Raw genomic sequence first — 17029 nt, forward strand, 5'->3', positions numbered from 1 at the left:
TATGCCCTCATACACCATGCCAGAATGTACTCTGAGAGCAGAGTACACTCTCCTGTACTGCAGGAGAGGCTTGAACAGTGTGAAAGGATAAGAGATAAGTGCTGTAGCTGATTTGAAACATCCACTTACCAGTTTTATAGGGGTGCATTTTCTATTGCGTTCTTGAGGATACATAACAGATGGAGACTCTTCCTTCAAAGCTCAGAGATCCTGGAGACAGACAGCAACAGAGTGTGGTTCTGCAGCACGCTGAGTATTTCACTGCCACCAGGAGACAGTTGTGCGTATCGATGGCTATTTACATTTGTTCACGTTTTTATTTCACAGGACATTTGGATGATCACAGTTTTGCCCTGGGAATTGCACTCTGCTTCTGTCACCAAACAGCAGGCAGATTGTGGTCATCCTGCATGTGGGATTTTCTGTGGATTGGAGGAATAAGTGGAGTATAAGGAGTATAAGTAAGGAATAATGACTCTCTTTGTTCAGTCACAGAAACAGGGAGTAGAAAACATTCTGTCCTGCAAACATTTGGCTTTCTCCCATATTTTGTACATTTTTTTTCTCCTCCTGCTCCGTCTTCTCCTGAGGTTGTAAACTTCCGTGCATGATTTACTTTAAATATGGGGAATTAGAATGAAAACTACAACAGTTAGACAAAAATGAGTAAGGACTTCTTTGGTTATAGATAACATTTTTTAAAGGACAGGAAAAAACGGAAGAATTTTTCTGAGCCCTTCTTTCCCTTCCAATCCAACTCCCTTGGTAGCGACTGTCACCAATAATTGAATAGCAAAAACAAAACCACCACATTCTTTGCATCTTACAAAGTTTTGAAGCTACACACAATCAATCAACTGGAATCACCATTTTGAACCTGCCTGTATTTTTACTGCACAGAAGGAAAATAAACGCGTATCCAGATACAAAGAATGCATAAAAGCCCAATTAATTCAGCACTCAGTAATTTAATGCAAAATGTGTTTCTCCCAAAGATGCTTTCCCTTTCAGGTAGTGGCTTTAGAAGATGAACTCCTGCAACTACAACCGCTTAAAGAAATACTAAGACAATGCAAAGCAGGTGATAATTTAGCAAAACTATTTTATTAAAGCTTGTTCTCATGATAAAATAATAGCCAACAAAATCATATCAGGCAGTTTCTGCAAACGTGTGTAGCTGCCACCTACGGGATATCATAAAGTCAAGATATTCTTGTTTTCTGTGGTATTCTTTATTTCCAGCTATTTACAATCAAGCACAAAGCGAGGATTACATCAGGAATGTAGTATTACACTTTTTTCCCCCCTCAAGATTTAGCATTTATTTTAATTAATGCCAGATAGGAATTTATGTTTTCCTCCTTATCACTAAAATACAACTATTTTGCCCTTTACCCATTCAGTATGTTTAAAAATATTGCACTACGTTTAATTCTCTCTTACAATCATCATCAGCGACAATATACAAGGAAAACTATATCCAGCTTATCTCACCCACCGTTATTTCACAGGTAAACGTGAAACCCTGAATGCATTTTTGAAATCAGTATTTGCATTGTTTTCACAGCTCCTTCATGTGTACCAGGGTTTAAGTGAAGTACCTGGATATACTTGAAAACTTCTATAGTAGTCCATAAGAGCAAACACTGATGGAGATTTAACGCAGATCACCGCCAATGGTAAGCCTCTGAGAAAACGGAGTGGGGAAGTCTTAATACGCATCTCAAGCAAGTATAGGTTAAACAACTTTTAGTCAATAAGGGAAGCTAATTTTGTGCGATTATTTGCTGAAGCTTAATTTCTGAAGTGTGACACATGCCTACTGCAGCATGGATAGTGTTTTCCATACGTCAAACTAAATAATTATCAACCGCCCAGAACTCACAAAGAAAGTGCAAGTAGTTGCATGAGTGGAAGTTAATTGTTTTGTTTAGGAGTACAAGTACGTTTTTCCATCTCAAAAAAGAAAAAAAAAAATAAATCACTGCTTCTTCATTTTGCCCATCACAAAATCAACTGAGAAGAAAATTCAAGTGGAGAGCTACATTGTACACTGCCTGAAATTTTAAGTTATTTCTTTTACCACCTTAGAATCAACTCCACACCCACAAAGGCATTTTCTACTACGGTGATGATGCCGGTACCTAACGCCGTACCTAAAATAAAGATGATATTTTATATGGCATTTCTATACACAGAAGATGAAGCTTAAGTCATGTTCACAGGAAATAAATAAATAAGAACAATGGCCTCAGCCAGGTGATGCTAAGGTCCACAATTTACACATAGCACAAGACCAGATAGTTCTTTTCAAAAGCTGCTGGCCAAAATTATTCTTCTCTACTGGACTCACTTATTTTGCCTTAACTAAAACATGGTATATACACTATACGACATTATTCTGAAACAGGTGACCCTTCTGCTCAGACTGCCTCTTCTGTTTGAGAAGCTGAATGCAATTTACCACTATATGATTGCTCAAAAGCACTGAAAGACAAGGTTCAGGTATTATGTCACCATTGCTTATTCTGTACCTTACACTTTTTGAAATGATAAATGCTAAAACAGCAACATATTACAACTTTTGAAATTAAAACTGTCATTTACACTTTAATAGACTGCAATGAAACCTCCAGCTCTTGCAAAACACTATTTTCCTTTATCGGCTTTTCAGATATATATCAACTGTTGGAGATAACTTTGTTCCAGAAGGCAACCAGACTCTTTCATCTCAAGAACACTCCCAGTTCAATTATTGGGAGATAGTGGTATGTCCTTTAACATTATTAAATCAGGATATAATATCCCAGAGTTGCAGGGAGGAATTTTCTTGCATAGCATTGCTATGAATGATATTAAGAACTATGACAAGTTCTTGTATTTAACAGAAGTATGAAAAATAAGTGACCTGATAATCACTCTGACAAATATTAATAACAGATGCAAAAAAAAAAAAAAAAAAAAGATTGTTTGTTTTCAAGATATGTTTGGCAAGAAATACACAACTGTCTAGGAGACATAAAATAACCGCAAGTTTAAAGCCTGGTCCCTCAGTGATTTTCGTGTCAGTCATCAGCTTGGGCATGCAACGAGCTTTTCTTTTCATCATACAACAGCAAAATGGAAACTGAACACTTTAAAAAATCCTGATAGCTTCTTGTTGAAATCATTAGCTAAAAGTAAAATAAAATAAAGGGGGAGGGAGGTCTAGGAGCGGGGAGACAATTCATATAATAGGGACACTGCACAGTAATATGAAATGGTAAGGTTACAAAATTAGAAAAAAATGAAAATAAGTTATTAAAAATAAATTTCCAATATAAACCTCAAAATGCAGTTTCAACCAGCTAGTTTGATAAAATGATGGTGCTGTAGCTGGAGAAGAACCGTTATCAGCTGTATTCTTACATAGGCAAATAACTGTGGAGAAGCAGGTGTGTCATACCAGCGTTTTAATTCATTCCGTATGTTTGTAATTAAGTGCAACACATTTGTTTAAGTCCGGTCCTTCAAAGGCTAAATAAGTGAATATCAGCCTACTGACTGTGATGGATCAACTGATTCATCTGATATGATGTTTAATGTCGGAGCCTCTGTCAGACCAATATCTTCATTATCCACTTCTTCTGCTACACCGGCTTCCTCTGAATCTTTAGTCACTCTTTTAGACTGCCGGTCTGAGGACATGCACTCCAAAGACTCTATATCTTCAATTCCTGCTCTGTAGTGGATCATCAGCAGCGTAAGGGCTTGCAGTCTCTCACCTGATTTAACCAGCGCAGCAGAAATCAACGCTTTTTTCCTTGCATCAGTTGCCTCTTTTTCTTCTTTAACAAGCGAATTGTTATTTTCCAGCTCCTGGTCTATTTCGTTCTGCAACTTATCCAACATAAACTCTAATTTCTGAAAACGCTCCTCTGTAGGCAGACTTCTATAGAGATCACGCCCAATTTCTTTAACTGCGATGAAGACGCTGTCATCTAGACCACCCTCCTTTCTGACCAGTTTTATCCCACGTTTTGAAGGACTACTTGGACCGCTAATTTCAGTATCACTACTTTCATTATCAGAAGTGTTTGGTGTGTGCTTTGGTGAAGGCTCTACAATCTCTGTTCCCTGCTCAGAAAGGCGAGCTTTGGGGACTTGACGGAGGTTTAATAAACGAGTGCTTGTATTGATGATATGCCTGGTCAAACCTGCAGTCCTGTTAATGGATTTAGACTCTGAATCAACACGAACGGATGCAGCTTGAGAAGTTTCCTGTCCTTCTGTTCTACAACCTCCTGCAGTTCGATCATGTCGCTTTTCAGCTCCTACACAGAAGGGTGTTTCAGCTAGACATTTTTCTTGACATTTTTTATGGCAAACATAAGCACAGAGCATACACTGTGAAGCTGCTTTAGTCCATACCTTTTTTTTGCAGTAATCACACCAGGTTGGATTCTGAAACTGAGTATCTTGAAAGTTATGCTTGTTCTCAGTAAGAACCACTTGTCCCAAGTAAGGAACCTCTTTCTGAATTACATTGACTTCTTCTTCCAAATGGCATTCCTTTTCTTTCTCCAACAGATTTGAATCATCTGCTTCACCTTCTTTAAAATATTTAAACTGTAAAACTATGTCACCATAACAGAACTTTTCATTGAATCCCTTGTGGGTTGTCAAATTCCGCAGTGCTGTTCTAGTGACTGATGCTTTAGGTGTGGGAGCACTCAATTTAAATGTACTAACATATTCCATTGATGATGTAGCCATACAGTCTAAAGCAATTTCTTCAAGTTTTATGCTTGCATATCCCAAGCAGATAAATCCACCTGCTTTGAAAGGGTCTCTGCACCACAGTGCAACATTAAGGTACTTATGGGATTCTTCTACTTCAAATAGGCAAGAGGACGTTCTCGACTTTGGCCATCGACCATGTCGGACTCGATAAGGAATTTCCGGTGATTCCCAAGTTCGATGGTCATCTCCACCATCTTTGTGACCACGTGCATTGTCTGAAATTCCATCTTTTAATACATCTTGTTTTGGTATTGTTGCTGCTTTTGATGACGTTGGGTCTTCTGTTTGATCATTATTCTTTATCACTTTCTCTGTACATTTATCTCCGTTACCTGAAGATGGAGGTGGCCTCTCTGTCTTTTCAGAAGATACACCCCCAGTTTCCATCAGATTTTGAGTTTCATTAGTAGGCAAAGCAGGCCTGATTTGTGGTCTAGGTGGTACAGGAGGCTTAGCACCAGAACCTTGTGTCTGCTTACCCGATAGCTGTGATGTATCTGAACTATCAGAGATTTTAGGAGTTGCCAGTTTGGCTCCATCTTTTTGTTGCGTTTTAGATGTTGTCTGATAATTTCCTAAATGCAGTTTTCGATTCAGAATTGGAGATATGGTTCCAAGTGGTTTAGCAGCAAGTATCACTACTGAACGTTTGGGACTTTGAGTTGTTGGCATATCTTCTTTTTGATCAGGTGATTCACATGCTAAGTCCTCGAATTCCTCAAAATCTCTGGTGTCAACATCAGCTGATACACCAACTTGGTCATCTTCTTGCTGTGTTAAGAAAGCAGTGTCTTCCAATTGTCCAAATCCATCCTGTATCGCTGAACCATGCTGATTATATCCAACAGGCCTTTCATAAAAGACTAAGACTTTGTCCCCAGCCTGCCTAATAAGCTTCAACACTTGGACAGTTGACGTGATTTTAACACCTACAAAAAAAAAAAAAAAAAAAAGATTAAAATGTTAAATTTGAAAACGACAATAATGTAAAAAAAAAAAAGCTTCAAAAATATCTATACATACTTTTAGAACTTTAACAGTGAGCAACAGAATCATCACTAAGAGGAAGCCAAGCAATTATGACAAAAGAGCTAGACTGAAATGTAACAACTGGATCCCTCTATTTTTATCCATACAAATATATAATTTCAGGAGTTAAAAATAATACTAACATGCACAGTTCAGTTTTCTGTTTGTTTTTTTAAAACACTTCTTTAGTAGTTTAAATATATTTACATTGAAATGTTTATTCGCCTTTATGTTGGCTTGTACCCAGCAAATAGTAAATAAATACGCAAGAGAAATGATCGAGTGAATAACCTTAAGTGGCAATAAATATGTAAGTGTTTGTATTTATTATGTGATTAGGCACGTGTAATTGTTGAGAACAGCAGGCTAATTCAGCTCTAAGTGGAAATGCTATTCCTGTTTGCAAGACAACACTTATTTTGAAAGCTGACATATTACTCACTGCCAATGGCTAGAAGTCTGTCACCCCTCTGTAGATCAGCAGCAGCTGCAGGTGAGTTTGGCGTAACTGTTTCAATAACAACATGCCCTGCATCATCTTCCTTGGACTGCACAAGGCGGAGCGTGAGGCCAACACTTTGAAGATTCCCTTTCACTAGCTCTGCCTAGAGAGAGGAAAATTAAAAGTTAGACTATGGTGACCGAACAGACTGTAAGGACTCATGGTTACTAATGAGCTTGCTGAAATGAAATCATACAACTGATGTTATGATGGCAATCACTTTGTATATACTCCGCGTATGTTATAAAATCCATTACTATCAGTGTCTCTCCAGCAGTTTACACAAAAAATATCTGGAGTCAGAAAGCTATTGTGGTAGACATGTATTACTAAGACTTATGTAAAACAAACCTAAGACAACACCTATTAGTCTAAGAAGTTTTGTGAAAGACCAAGAACAATTTCCTCATATTTATTTTCCTTGGCACGGTAAACACAAGATAAATTTCAATTGCAAACTCAAATCGTTCTTAAAATAATTTCTGAGGCACAATCTCCAGTAGAGCTCCACCTTGACCATTCACACAGACTTCCATGCTAAGAGATCCTTATCAAAAAATATATCAAGGCTGAGACCAATTGTTTATGAGCTCCAATAGCTTTTTGTCAATCTTTTTCCTAATACAGACAGTTCTTAAAGAATGAAGTACATTTTTTCCCCCTGAAAGATACATCTTTCAGACTCTTTCAAATGACTGCCTACTATCAGTCCGCTGAAGTACATTCCGTTTATTTAAAAGAGAAAAACTTGCAGACTGTGACTCAGCTCCACAGAGATAAATTTAATTTGATTACTAATATTATTACTATTCCCAAGCTCAGAGACAGATACTGTTTGTAGAAAATTTCCTATGAAGGCTTTCTGTTTGGTTTAATGTACTGAGTTAATGTAGCTCTCATTCCTTGACCACAATCCTAAAAAAAAAACCCTTTTGTTAATTGTTTACCTCTTTACAAAGGCAGAATTGCTACCCAATTAACAGTATGCACAATATCAACACTGAGTTTAAAGCAAACCTGCATTAACTTTCTCAGTTCCGTCACTTAATATCTGCATTTCCACTCTCACTAGAGATGCTCTCTCTCAAACTTTGTTAACCTCCTGAGAGGTGCCAGTAACCTATACATGAATAACAAGATCTAATATAAGCTTAGTTGCATTTCCAAGACTCAAGGCTCTTCTAGAACAGAAAAAGTCCCTTATAGAAGCAAATGGTATATTCTTTTTCCAGGTCATTCCCATCTAAAGGAAACTGATATGCAATATACTAACACAAAAAATACTACAAAGCATGGAAGAGGTAAAAATTACAAACATCTGTGGAAGAGAAACTTATAAACTCAAAAAATATTAATCTTCAGTTACAGTTAATGCAAGCACTAGTTTAATATTTTGACTTTCACAAACACAAATTACACAGATTTGCTCTAGTACCAAACAAACCTGCAACAAAAGTCACTTTAACAGTCAGTCTATGCAACATACTACTGCATATTACCACCAGATGAGGAGGCTGACACTTCTGGGATTTGCCAAAGACTCTGAAGTACATAATTGTCACTTTTACTGCAGTAACTCCTTTGAAAGTCCTGCTCTAAGTTTACACTGGAAAAGAACTTCCAGATCTTCATGTTTGAATAAATAATGAAGCTATGATCATAAAGATAAGAAAGGGAACTTCCACTTCAGGAATGCTAAGAATCAAGAACATTAGAGACCAAAAAGCAAAACGACACACTTTTTTTTTTTGCTCTACTTTTCATTAGCCCGGTGAAGTACAGAGCCACTATTGAGTTAGGCTCCTTTATGGATATATCCTTTGGTTATTTTGATATACTGGATATATTTTGATGGTACATACTTTCTTCCTAAGTCTTACAGGGGCTTGGATCTTCACCTCCAGAACTAGAGATACTAAATAAGACGTGACAATTTTAAGACCTAAGAATCCCAATTAATGTTGTGTCATTACAAATACACACTACTCTAAGCTTGTTTGATGGCCACTGTAGTATTTTTCAGGAGCTACCTCATCAAAATCTACCTTCCTTTACTTTTCCTCATCCTTTCAAAGAGCAGCACAGAGAAGTGATGGCCTTTCAAAAGGCTTGTTCTTCAGAAAGTCAGAAAGAAATAAGCTCTCTTCAGTAAAGAGCATCACAAGGGAGAAAAGAGTCTTGCAACACCCAGCACCTGAAAAAGGCAGTGAGGACCTCTAATCACTGCTGGTACTTGCAAATCATGGCAGACTGTATGATGAGCAGAATTTGGGAGAAAAGGGCATACTTACATGGTAAAAAGAGAGAAAAATAAAAGTTACCAAAACCTTCTTATAGAGTCAATATCGATCCTTGTGATTTTAAAGCCTCCTTTGGATTCTAGGACTTCTCTGAGCAGCTCTCAACAGTGGTCTGACATAGCAATACAAATACTCTGCTTTAAGAGAGGAGAAACCTCAGAGGTGTTTTCCAGCATTCCATTCTTCCCTCCTTCCCCCAGGACCACATAAAAGCAGCCAAGGACAGCTGGGACCCAAAGATACTTAGGTATCACAGCACATTTGGCCTCCATGCAGGGACACCAACAGCTTATTAGAATGTGCATGAATCACTTGTGGTGAGGAGATGCGCAATATCCTAACAGTATGCGAGGGAAAAGCTGCTTCTGGAAGGAGAAGGCCTTTGAACACAGCAAGCAAAGTTCATCTCCACATTTTATTAACTTTGGCACCATCACAAACTTTCTCACAGAATAAGCCAGTTTAATGTATCGATCCAAACCAGATGAACAGTTTTCCTGATATATATATTTATATATATATTTACCCTTTTAAGCAAGATCTACTGGAAACCAGAACATCAGAAGCTAAAAGTCAGGTAAATGACAGAGCAGGTATTAGAGAACCGCTGTTAACGAAAGGACAATTATTACAAAGGAAACTTGCCACAGGGGAGAAAAATTAACAGCACTGTTTCAGAGAAACAAGTTTTAAATAATTAACTGCATCACACTGAATCAGATTTATGTTGATTTAATAGCTGCTAGCTCCTGCAAACCTTACACTGTAGTTGCTTCAACAAGGTGCAAGATCAAGTAGATAAAATGACATGCTTGTTAATGAAAGACAGGCAAAACAAATTTATATTGGAAGTGTTAGAACTAAATTATGTCATAAAGTTTGGGTATGTATTTTTAATTAATAGTAAGCATTCCCTAGACTCTTTAAGATAACATTATGATGCTTTGGAACATGAACGACTACCTCAGAGCTGAAGAGTAAGTAATTTCCTCAGTGTTTTATCATTCAAGTACAAAAATGAAAAGATTACCACTCACTTTAAAATTAACAAAACTGTTTGATGCACAGCTGTGGAAGCCTGACTTTTAGAGAACAAAGTATTTAAGCATTGATTTTACACTAAAGGCTTCAGTTCATTTATATGCATAAATGCATGAACCAATCTGGGGCATAACTCCTCCAATACTTTGTTCTGTAGTGGAAGGATGCTCTGGAAATTCACTCTGGAAATACAATGCAACAACGAATTCTGTTGTGTCTCATAGCCTCATCCTACCTCAGCCTCCTCATTTTGAAAGCCTAAGAGATGTATGTGAAAATCATCTTTAAACACATCAATATTGAACTTCACAGCAATTGAATACTAATTCAGAAATTTATAGCTGGATGTTTGGATGACTGTTCAAATAGAACGCAGATTTAATCTCCAAATGCTTCCTAAAAATACCGGTTTGAAATGTTTGCAAATACAAAGAGATGATAAACACGTCTCTCATAGGCATCTGCCTACACACTACAGATACAAGTGTGATGCCATCTCATTTACTATTTGCTTCCAAAACTTCATCTGTGTACCCCATGTAGGGGTAAAAATATCATCAAGAATATATTGTATATATATATATACATATATAAAATATACAATACAATATGTTGTAGTGACGAGACCACAGTAAGATAAGTTGGCATTTCTAAGGTGATATAATATATAGTTTCCTTGGAAGAATGCTTGGGGGCAAAAGTAGAGTTAAGATGTCTACAATGTGCCTATAAGGTATTACAGAGATCCCTTCACATCGTAAGGCAAGGAAGGAATATTTCATGTAATAAAAATAACATTAAAGAACAAAACTGGGAAGCAGTTTTGCTTCTATTCAGAAGACTCATATTTATAATATTAAAAAAAGTTTCTGGTATATAATCTGTCAAATATGGACTTCTACATTCCTCTTTTTTCAACCCTATAATGACAGATTTCTATAATATGACCTACACGGGGAATTGATTGCTAGCTTACTTATATAGACCAGATCATACAGTGACAGGGAGCAGGGATCACATGAAACATTCCTCAGAAACACCAGACTCAGAGGAAAGAAAAAGGCAATGTTCTGAATGTTCGGAGGGGATTTCAATCTAAGCACGAATTGTCTGGCGCAGATATTGACCAAGGAATCCATGATGACAGACTCTAATTTCCCAGGTATAAAGACAACTCTTAGCAACAGAAAGTTTGCTGAGCGTCTTCATCTTTATGAACGCTTTAATAGCTCAGTAGTCAATACAGTATGTATTGACCATCAACAATTATAACCTAGGTTCACTTCTATCATGTCTTATGTGCCTGTAAATGTACTGACATACAAAGTTGCATGGAAATTCATAAAAAGATTAGTTCAGAAACCTGCAACTTAGGCTCCAACTTCCAAGTGAGTCTCTGGGTAGTAACGCACTCTAACATACAGCAAAATTCAGTACACCACGATTGAGCAACACACAGGAACTACAAAGCCATTTCAAACTGTTCACCTGTTTGTTTATGCTTTTCTAAGCTGCAACCAATTCCAGCAGTCAGCCCGTCCTATGCATGACCTGTACTCCACTTCTCCATTTCTTTTCCCCTCCACTCAGAGCAGTTTATATATTTGAAAGTGAACAGCTTTACCTTCAAAAGCCTCTGCTGGTATCTGGAAATACCCAGGGAACAAAAAGCTCTTCGCATCTCCTCTGACTATGTCACAGCATTAACTGTGTTAACCTGTATTCTGATTTTGATATAGCTGCACAGGAGAAATTAGCCCATTCTAAAGACTGTATTTAGATTTAATACAGGGTAAGTTGTCACTGGTCTGAGTTATTCATGAACACTGATATCACAGTCCTGTAGAGCAGCATGGTCCTACATTCAATTGCTCTGACAGTGTGGATCTAAGATTTGTACTGCTTTCCTCTTTCTCTTCTTGACCATTTCAAGTATCCTTAAGCATTACACAGAATTTTATCCCAGCTGCTAAGAATAAAATCAGTCATAGAAAACATGTCAATTGTCTGCCAGAATTAATAGCACTGATTAACTGATTAATTAATGGGCAACTCTGAACAAATCTCAGGAAATACAAAGAGGTTAGAAGTGTTGATGGAAAATTCTGCCAAGTGAAAATGTTTAGATAAACTGAAAGCACTGCCTAAAAATTAAGAGTTTCAGAGCAAAAGTCATTTACGTTGAAAGCAATTTTCACGGGACAATTTCCTACGAACAGACATGATTCTTAAATAAAGGATAGGCCATACAAAAAATAATAATGAAATAACATTATCAATAAAGGAATCTGTACATCAAATGCATCGCAAAGAGGGATGGGGGTTACCAGCAGTGGAATCACTGCACAACAGCAGCCAACTCTGCTTTTTGTGGAGCATCAGAAACAACTGTGATAGAAACAGTGAAAAGAGCCTTTGCTGGTAATTCTTCTGGGTCTGCAAATCGCAGTCTGTGCACATGGATAGATGCAGTTACATCAAACTAAGGCTGCAAGGCAGTTCACATTTTTCTTTAGGGAAGAAGATACATTTCTTCATTCATTTATTTCTTTTTACTAGTCCTGTTATGCACAAAGTCAGCGGGCTTCACTATTTCATTTTCTACATCACCTCTTTTAAATTGTGACTGTTAAGCACATGTCTAATCTTACACCTTACCATCACACGCTATTTGTCTGGAATCACAGTGACAACTCACAACAGTAAACAGCTGCATGCCTACCCAACGAGCACTGAAAACATCTGTCACCAGCAAGGAACAGAACAAGCAAGGTACTGCACAAAGCAAGAAGCTACGTGTTACTTTCCCCCAGCTCTTGTGATGCATTGCAGGTACTCTTTTCCTGATCCAACAATAACCTGTACTTGCTGATCGCACAAGGAAGCAGGCTACATGACATGCAAACAGCGATCTGTTTAGCAATTATGTATTGTTGAGGCGTTCTCACATAACAGTAATTACACGAGCTGAATGGAGGAGTTAAAGACAAACAGGGATTGGAAAACCTGCATTTAACTTGGAAGCGTCAGAGACAGGTACAATGCTGACCTTCAGCTTTACGCACAGCGCTTCTTCGGAGAGCAATTTCGCACAAACACCAACGTAGCTCATCTCTAAGTGCTCTGGCTCACCGACATCCTTTTACTCGTTATTAAACCCAACTGTGCTGTCTTCCTTCGGCCCAGAAAAAGAATGGGAAAGATTGATTTTTCCAAATCGTGCATCACCATTCACGCCTTTGATAGAAAAAGGGCGTCCTCTGGTATTGCTTCACGATGATTCAGTTGTATGAGTATTTTGTAAAAGTTTTGGGCAGGCTAATAACAAACACTGAAATAAACTTACTGAAAGTGCTTGTTAAAGAAGGAGATGAATACTAACACTGCGTGCAAGACAGAAACAACAGAAAGTTTACCTTATAGTTTATGGCTTCCTTTGCGTAAACTGGTTTAAATTGTTACACTGCAAATTACAGATATGTGAGATTAATGAGAACATAAGAGTGTTTGGTGCTTTGAGTGCATGCACAGAAGGGGAAGGCCTGGGGTTTTATTCATCACTCCAGAGGTAGGGAAAATAAAATGAAAAATACATTCAAGTACCTATATTAGAAGCAAATCTCTAGAGCAGCCAGTAATTACTTCTGTTTATATTAGAACTAACTAGTACTTATCAAACAATTTAATTAATCTTCATGTAATAAAGACAAATTATTAGAACATAGAGGAGAAGTTCTTCATAATGGAATCAATAGGCACCATGCAGAGTTTTCTGCTTCACACAAAAACACTGCTTGCCTGTCGCAGCTAACAGCAACAATCTGATTAGTGATGTGGATACTGCCACCAAAACCAAAAATACGGAGAAGTTATTACTTTGTCCGCACTGTAACATGCATCACAGATGGCAGTTTCCATGGAAATTAAATCTACAACGCTGCTTTCTAACACGTACAAATGTTAATGCTTAGCTCTCGCTAAAGGGCCCAAAAGTTACATTTTAAAAGGTTTAAAAATTACATTTCTGAAGGAAAAATGTTGAGAATGAACGAGCACATTATTTATAGGTTTATTTTATTCTGGAACAGAAGAGTTTTCTTCTCAGCAGCAGTAATTTCAGAAAAGTCACATCTGGAGAACAGGGCACTTTCATAAGATAGCAGAAGTTTCATAAATACTTCTCACCTGGGAGTCTTCACCAAAACCCACAGGTTCAAGGCAGGAGCAGAATAGCTGCCAAAGCTGCCCTGGGGAAGAGCTGGGTGCTGCAGGGTTCTGCCATCCCTACCACCAGGCTCCAGCACTGTGTGCTGCTCCTGCTGCCATCAGCTCTAAAGGGGCTCTGACAACAGGCTTCGTGGCAAAAGGGAGGAAGTCAAGCAGTGCTATTTGACTTACTGGAAGTCTGATATTTAAAAAGTTACTTACCCAAGAGAGTAAAAAGATGTAAAAACAGTCTTATCAGAAGACTATCACATTTTCTGGTAACAAAAATTACAACCTTATAGCAGTAACATACCCTAAGCAACAGTGACCTGACATGTATCCAGAACCAATGCACTTAGCAATCTAAAATAATAGATTACTTGAGCAAAATCACAGCTGGTGATTTCTGCACATTGTACTCGTATCACCTGCTTAACAACTGCTACATTTCCCATCAATATTAACAAATGCCTAAATGGTTATTACAGAGAAACGCAAACCAATATCCCATACGACCTGGTATTTTTCAGGCTCCCACATTCCCACAGAAGTGTCTGAACCTGAAAGAACTAAAGGAGACACAATAATGTGATTTATCATTATGACAACTCTACAGAGGTTAAGCAAAGAGTCCACCTGGATCAAAACTGAGTTCTGCTTACATACGTTGTCCCCAGTCCACTGTTACATGGTAAAACCAGACCAACTTACTGCAGAAATTCTACAATGCCAACATCAGAAAAGCTGGGGATATGTATCCAGCCTGCACTGACTAATTACTGCAAGACCACCAAGCTTTCATATATCATAATCTTTCTCTAAGTGGAACAGAATCCAAATCACACTTAATGCAAACTTAATTAAGTTCCAGACAAAATATTGCAGTGTAAACATAACTAAATAAACAGTAAAGATTTCCAGGACCGTATATCTATTTCTGGTTATTTTGTTGAACACATCACGTCAGATCAATTTGTTTATGGTTATAGGGCACAAGTTGCTGGCAGGCAGCAAAACAGGAGCTCACTGTCACATCTAATTAGTGACACCAAGACAACAGCACACCTACATGCCACATTTTCATACTGTTACCATTCATCACTTAGGAAAACTGCCACAGCTATAAGCTGAAAAGGTCTTCACACCAAGTCCAATACTGACAATTCTCCGTGCAAAAGAAATCAATACCTAGCTAAATTTGTTTTGCACTTGAAACGTTTCTAGAACACACAAAAATCACTTCTATCTATCGAAACAATGATTCAGAAACTGAACGGTAGCTGCAAGCAGAATCAACACACTAGCAAACCATGGAGCCTAACTTCTACAAGCGCTTTCTGAAGATCCAAAGATCTGAAGTTCTCAAGTTGTATTTTTCTCTCCCTTAACTTACCCAGCCCCTATTCATTTCTGGAGGTAGCAAAGCATGTGAATTCACAACAAATACAGAAAGACAAACAAGAAAAGCCGCACACATTTGAGACACCATAGCATCATTGAAGCATGCAAAAGTGCCAAAATAAAAACAGCCCTTCAGAAACAGCTCACTAGGAGTCATAAAAAAGAGGAGCAGGACACCATTAGCAATAGAAGTTACAGCTCATCACTCTGGATTGCCATTCAACATAGTTCCCTGAGCAAAAGAATAATATATAGCAATTCCATGCCTTACTATGAGAAAGTAAGTGAAAAAACAAATAGGAAGTAGTCAGGTTTAAAAACTTTTCATTTTACTTTAGTACTCATCACAACTTCCTATACTTTGATTTTACGCACTCTTATTTTGAAATTAAGAACAGAACTTACTGATACCTAGTGAAATATAGAATATAAAAACCCAGCAGATTTCATAACACATTATCACCCTATTTTAATTTCCCACCCTATTTCAATTTCCCCTTTTCTCCTGCGACACCAGAAAGGCGGCTTGTTTGGGGCTGCCAGCTCAACAGAAGAATTTACAGCTCTTTCCCCGTTCCATTTAAAAAATGAACAAAGATTTATTCAATACCACAGGGTGCCTGAGAAAGACACATGTTTTCCAAAAACTATATCTAACAAGAGACAGAGAAGAACATGCATGGCGAGCTATACTTGAGAACAGCGCTTATATTTTTGTTTTAAAGTGGTAATTATTTATTTTTTCTTCATATTACTTGCATAGAAACTGCATGAAAACAAAACTTTTAAGTTCTGAGTTTATGTCAATATCTCAGATTTAATCACTTCAGTGATTAAATTCAGTGACACTGAAATCATGTTGAAGTTAATGAAGACATCTGGTGCAAAAAATAATTTGAGTATGTAGTATGAGTCTACAGTGCTATACTTCCATGACCATCTCTGAGGGTCTGCTGGTGGACAAAGAAAGATAGCAGTGCTGCTTGCATGTGGAACAAAGCGCACACAGGGCCCTCAGCAGCCAAAGGCTGCAACCCTACCAAGTGCTGCACTGTGATTTAAGAGCTCTCTGTAAACTCCCCTGAGAAAGATTCGCTTTCATAAACTGCGTACCCAGAACCAAATATTCCAAGTCTGTTTCTTATTTAAATTGATAATGTAAAAGTACCATTTTAAAAGTTAGTTGTTAATAAAGAAGACAGTGCAACGAAAACAGCTAGTAAAGCACGCTAAAGTTTAGTTTAGGCAGAAATTAAAAATACATATATGGATATCTTTAACAGTGAAGCCATAAACAAGTGCATTTTCTGACCATAAAAACAAGCTAAGTTAAAAATCCTGATAATAAAAGTAGGATCTGAATATCTACAGATTGCAGAAATTAGTGCCTCATAGAAAAGCAAACGTGCAGTGTGATGAATGATGAAAATGCTTCTGGTAATAAAGTAAAAGAGATGAAACTTATCAAAAACATTAGGATACAAAACTACAAACTTACTCAATAACTTTCTCCCAATTCTTACTAGTCATTTCACTCTTTGGTGTATTTCCTGAGAGCAGGAGATGCGTTAACTCAAGAAAACTTTCGATCCCTAAAACATTCTTGAAAGCTTCAGTAAAATGCAATCAGGAAATTATTTTTTGTCACATATTGTGGGTGGGGAAGGGTAAAACCACCACATCTATGGAGAGGAGGGAAAGGAAAACAGAGAGAGAAAATAAAGAGAACTGCTGCCTGCACGTCCACATGTGTGGTACCGTGGCAAAC

General features: G+C 37.6%; 1 protein-coding gene across 1 annotated transcript in view; it reads right to left on the reverse strand.

Moving 5' to 3' along the window:
* Positions 1–1085: 1085 nt before the first annotated feature.
* PDZD8 (PDZ domain containing 8) overlaps positions 1086–17029 on the reverse strand; it is a 45403-nt gene continuing 29459 nt past the window's right edge. The window contains exons 4-5 of the mRNA XM_015867462.3: positions 6254–6416; positions 1086–5711 (exon numbers count right to left, since the gene is read on the reverse strand). Of these exons, the coding sequence (XP_015722948.2) occupies positions 3532–5711; positions 6254–6416 (2343 nt within the window). The 3' untranslated portion in view covers positions 1086–3531. The remainder of the gene's footprint in view (positions 5712–6253; positions 6417–17029) is intronic.

The sequence above is a fragment of the Coturnix japonica genome, chromosome 8, assembly GCF_054131305.1.
Source record: "Coturnix japonica strain WE chromosome 8, WE-NBRP24, whole genome shotgun sequence".
Lineage (NCBI taxonomy): Eukaryota > Metazoa > Chordata > Aves > Galliformes > Phasianidae > Coturnix > Coturnix japonica.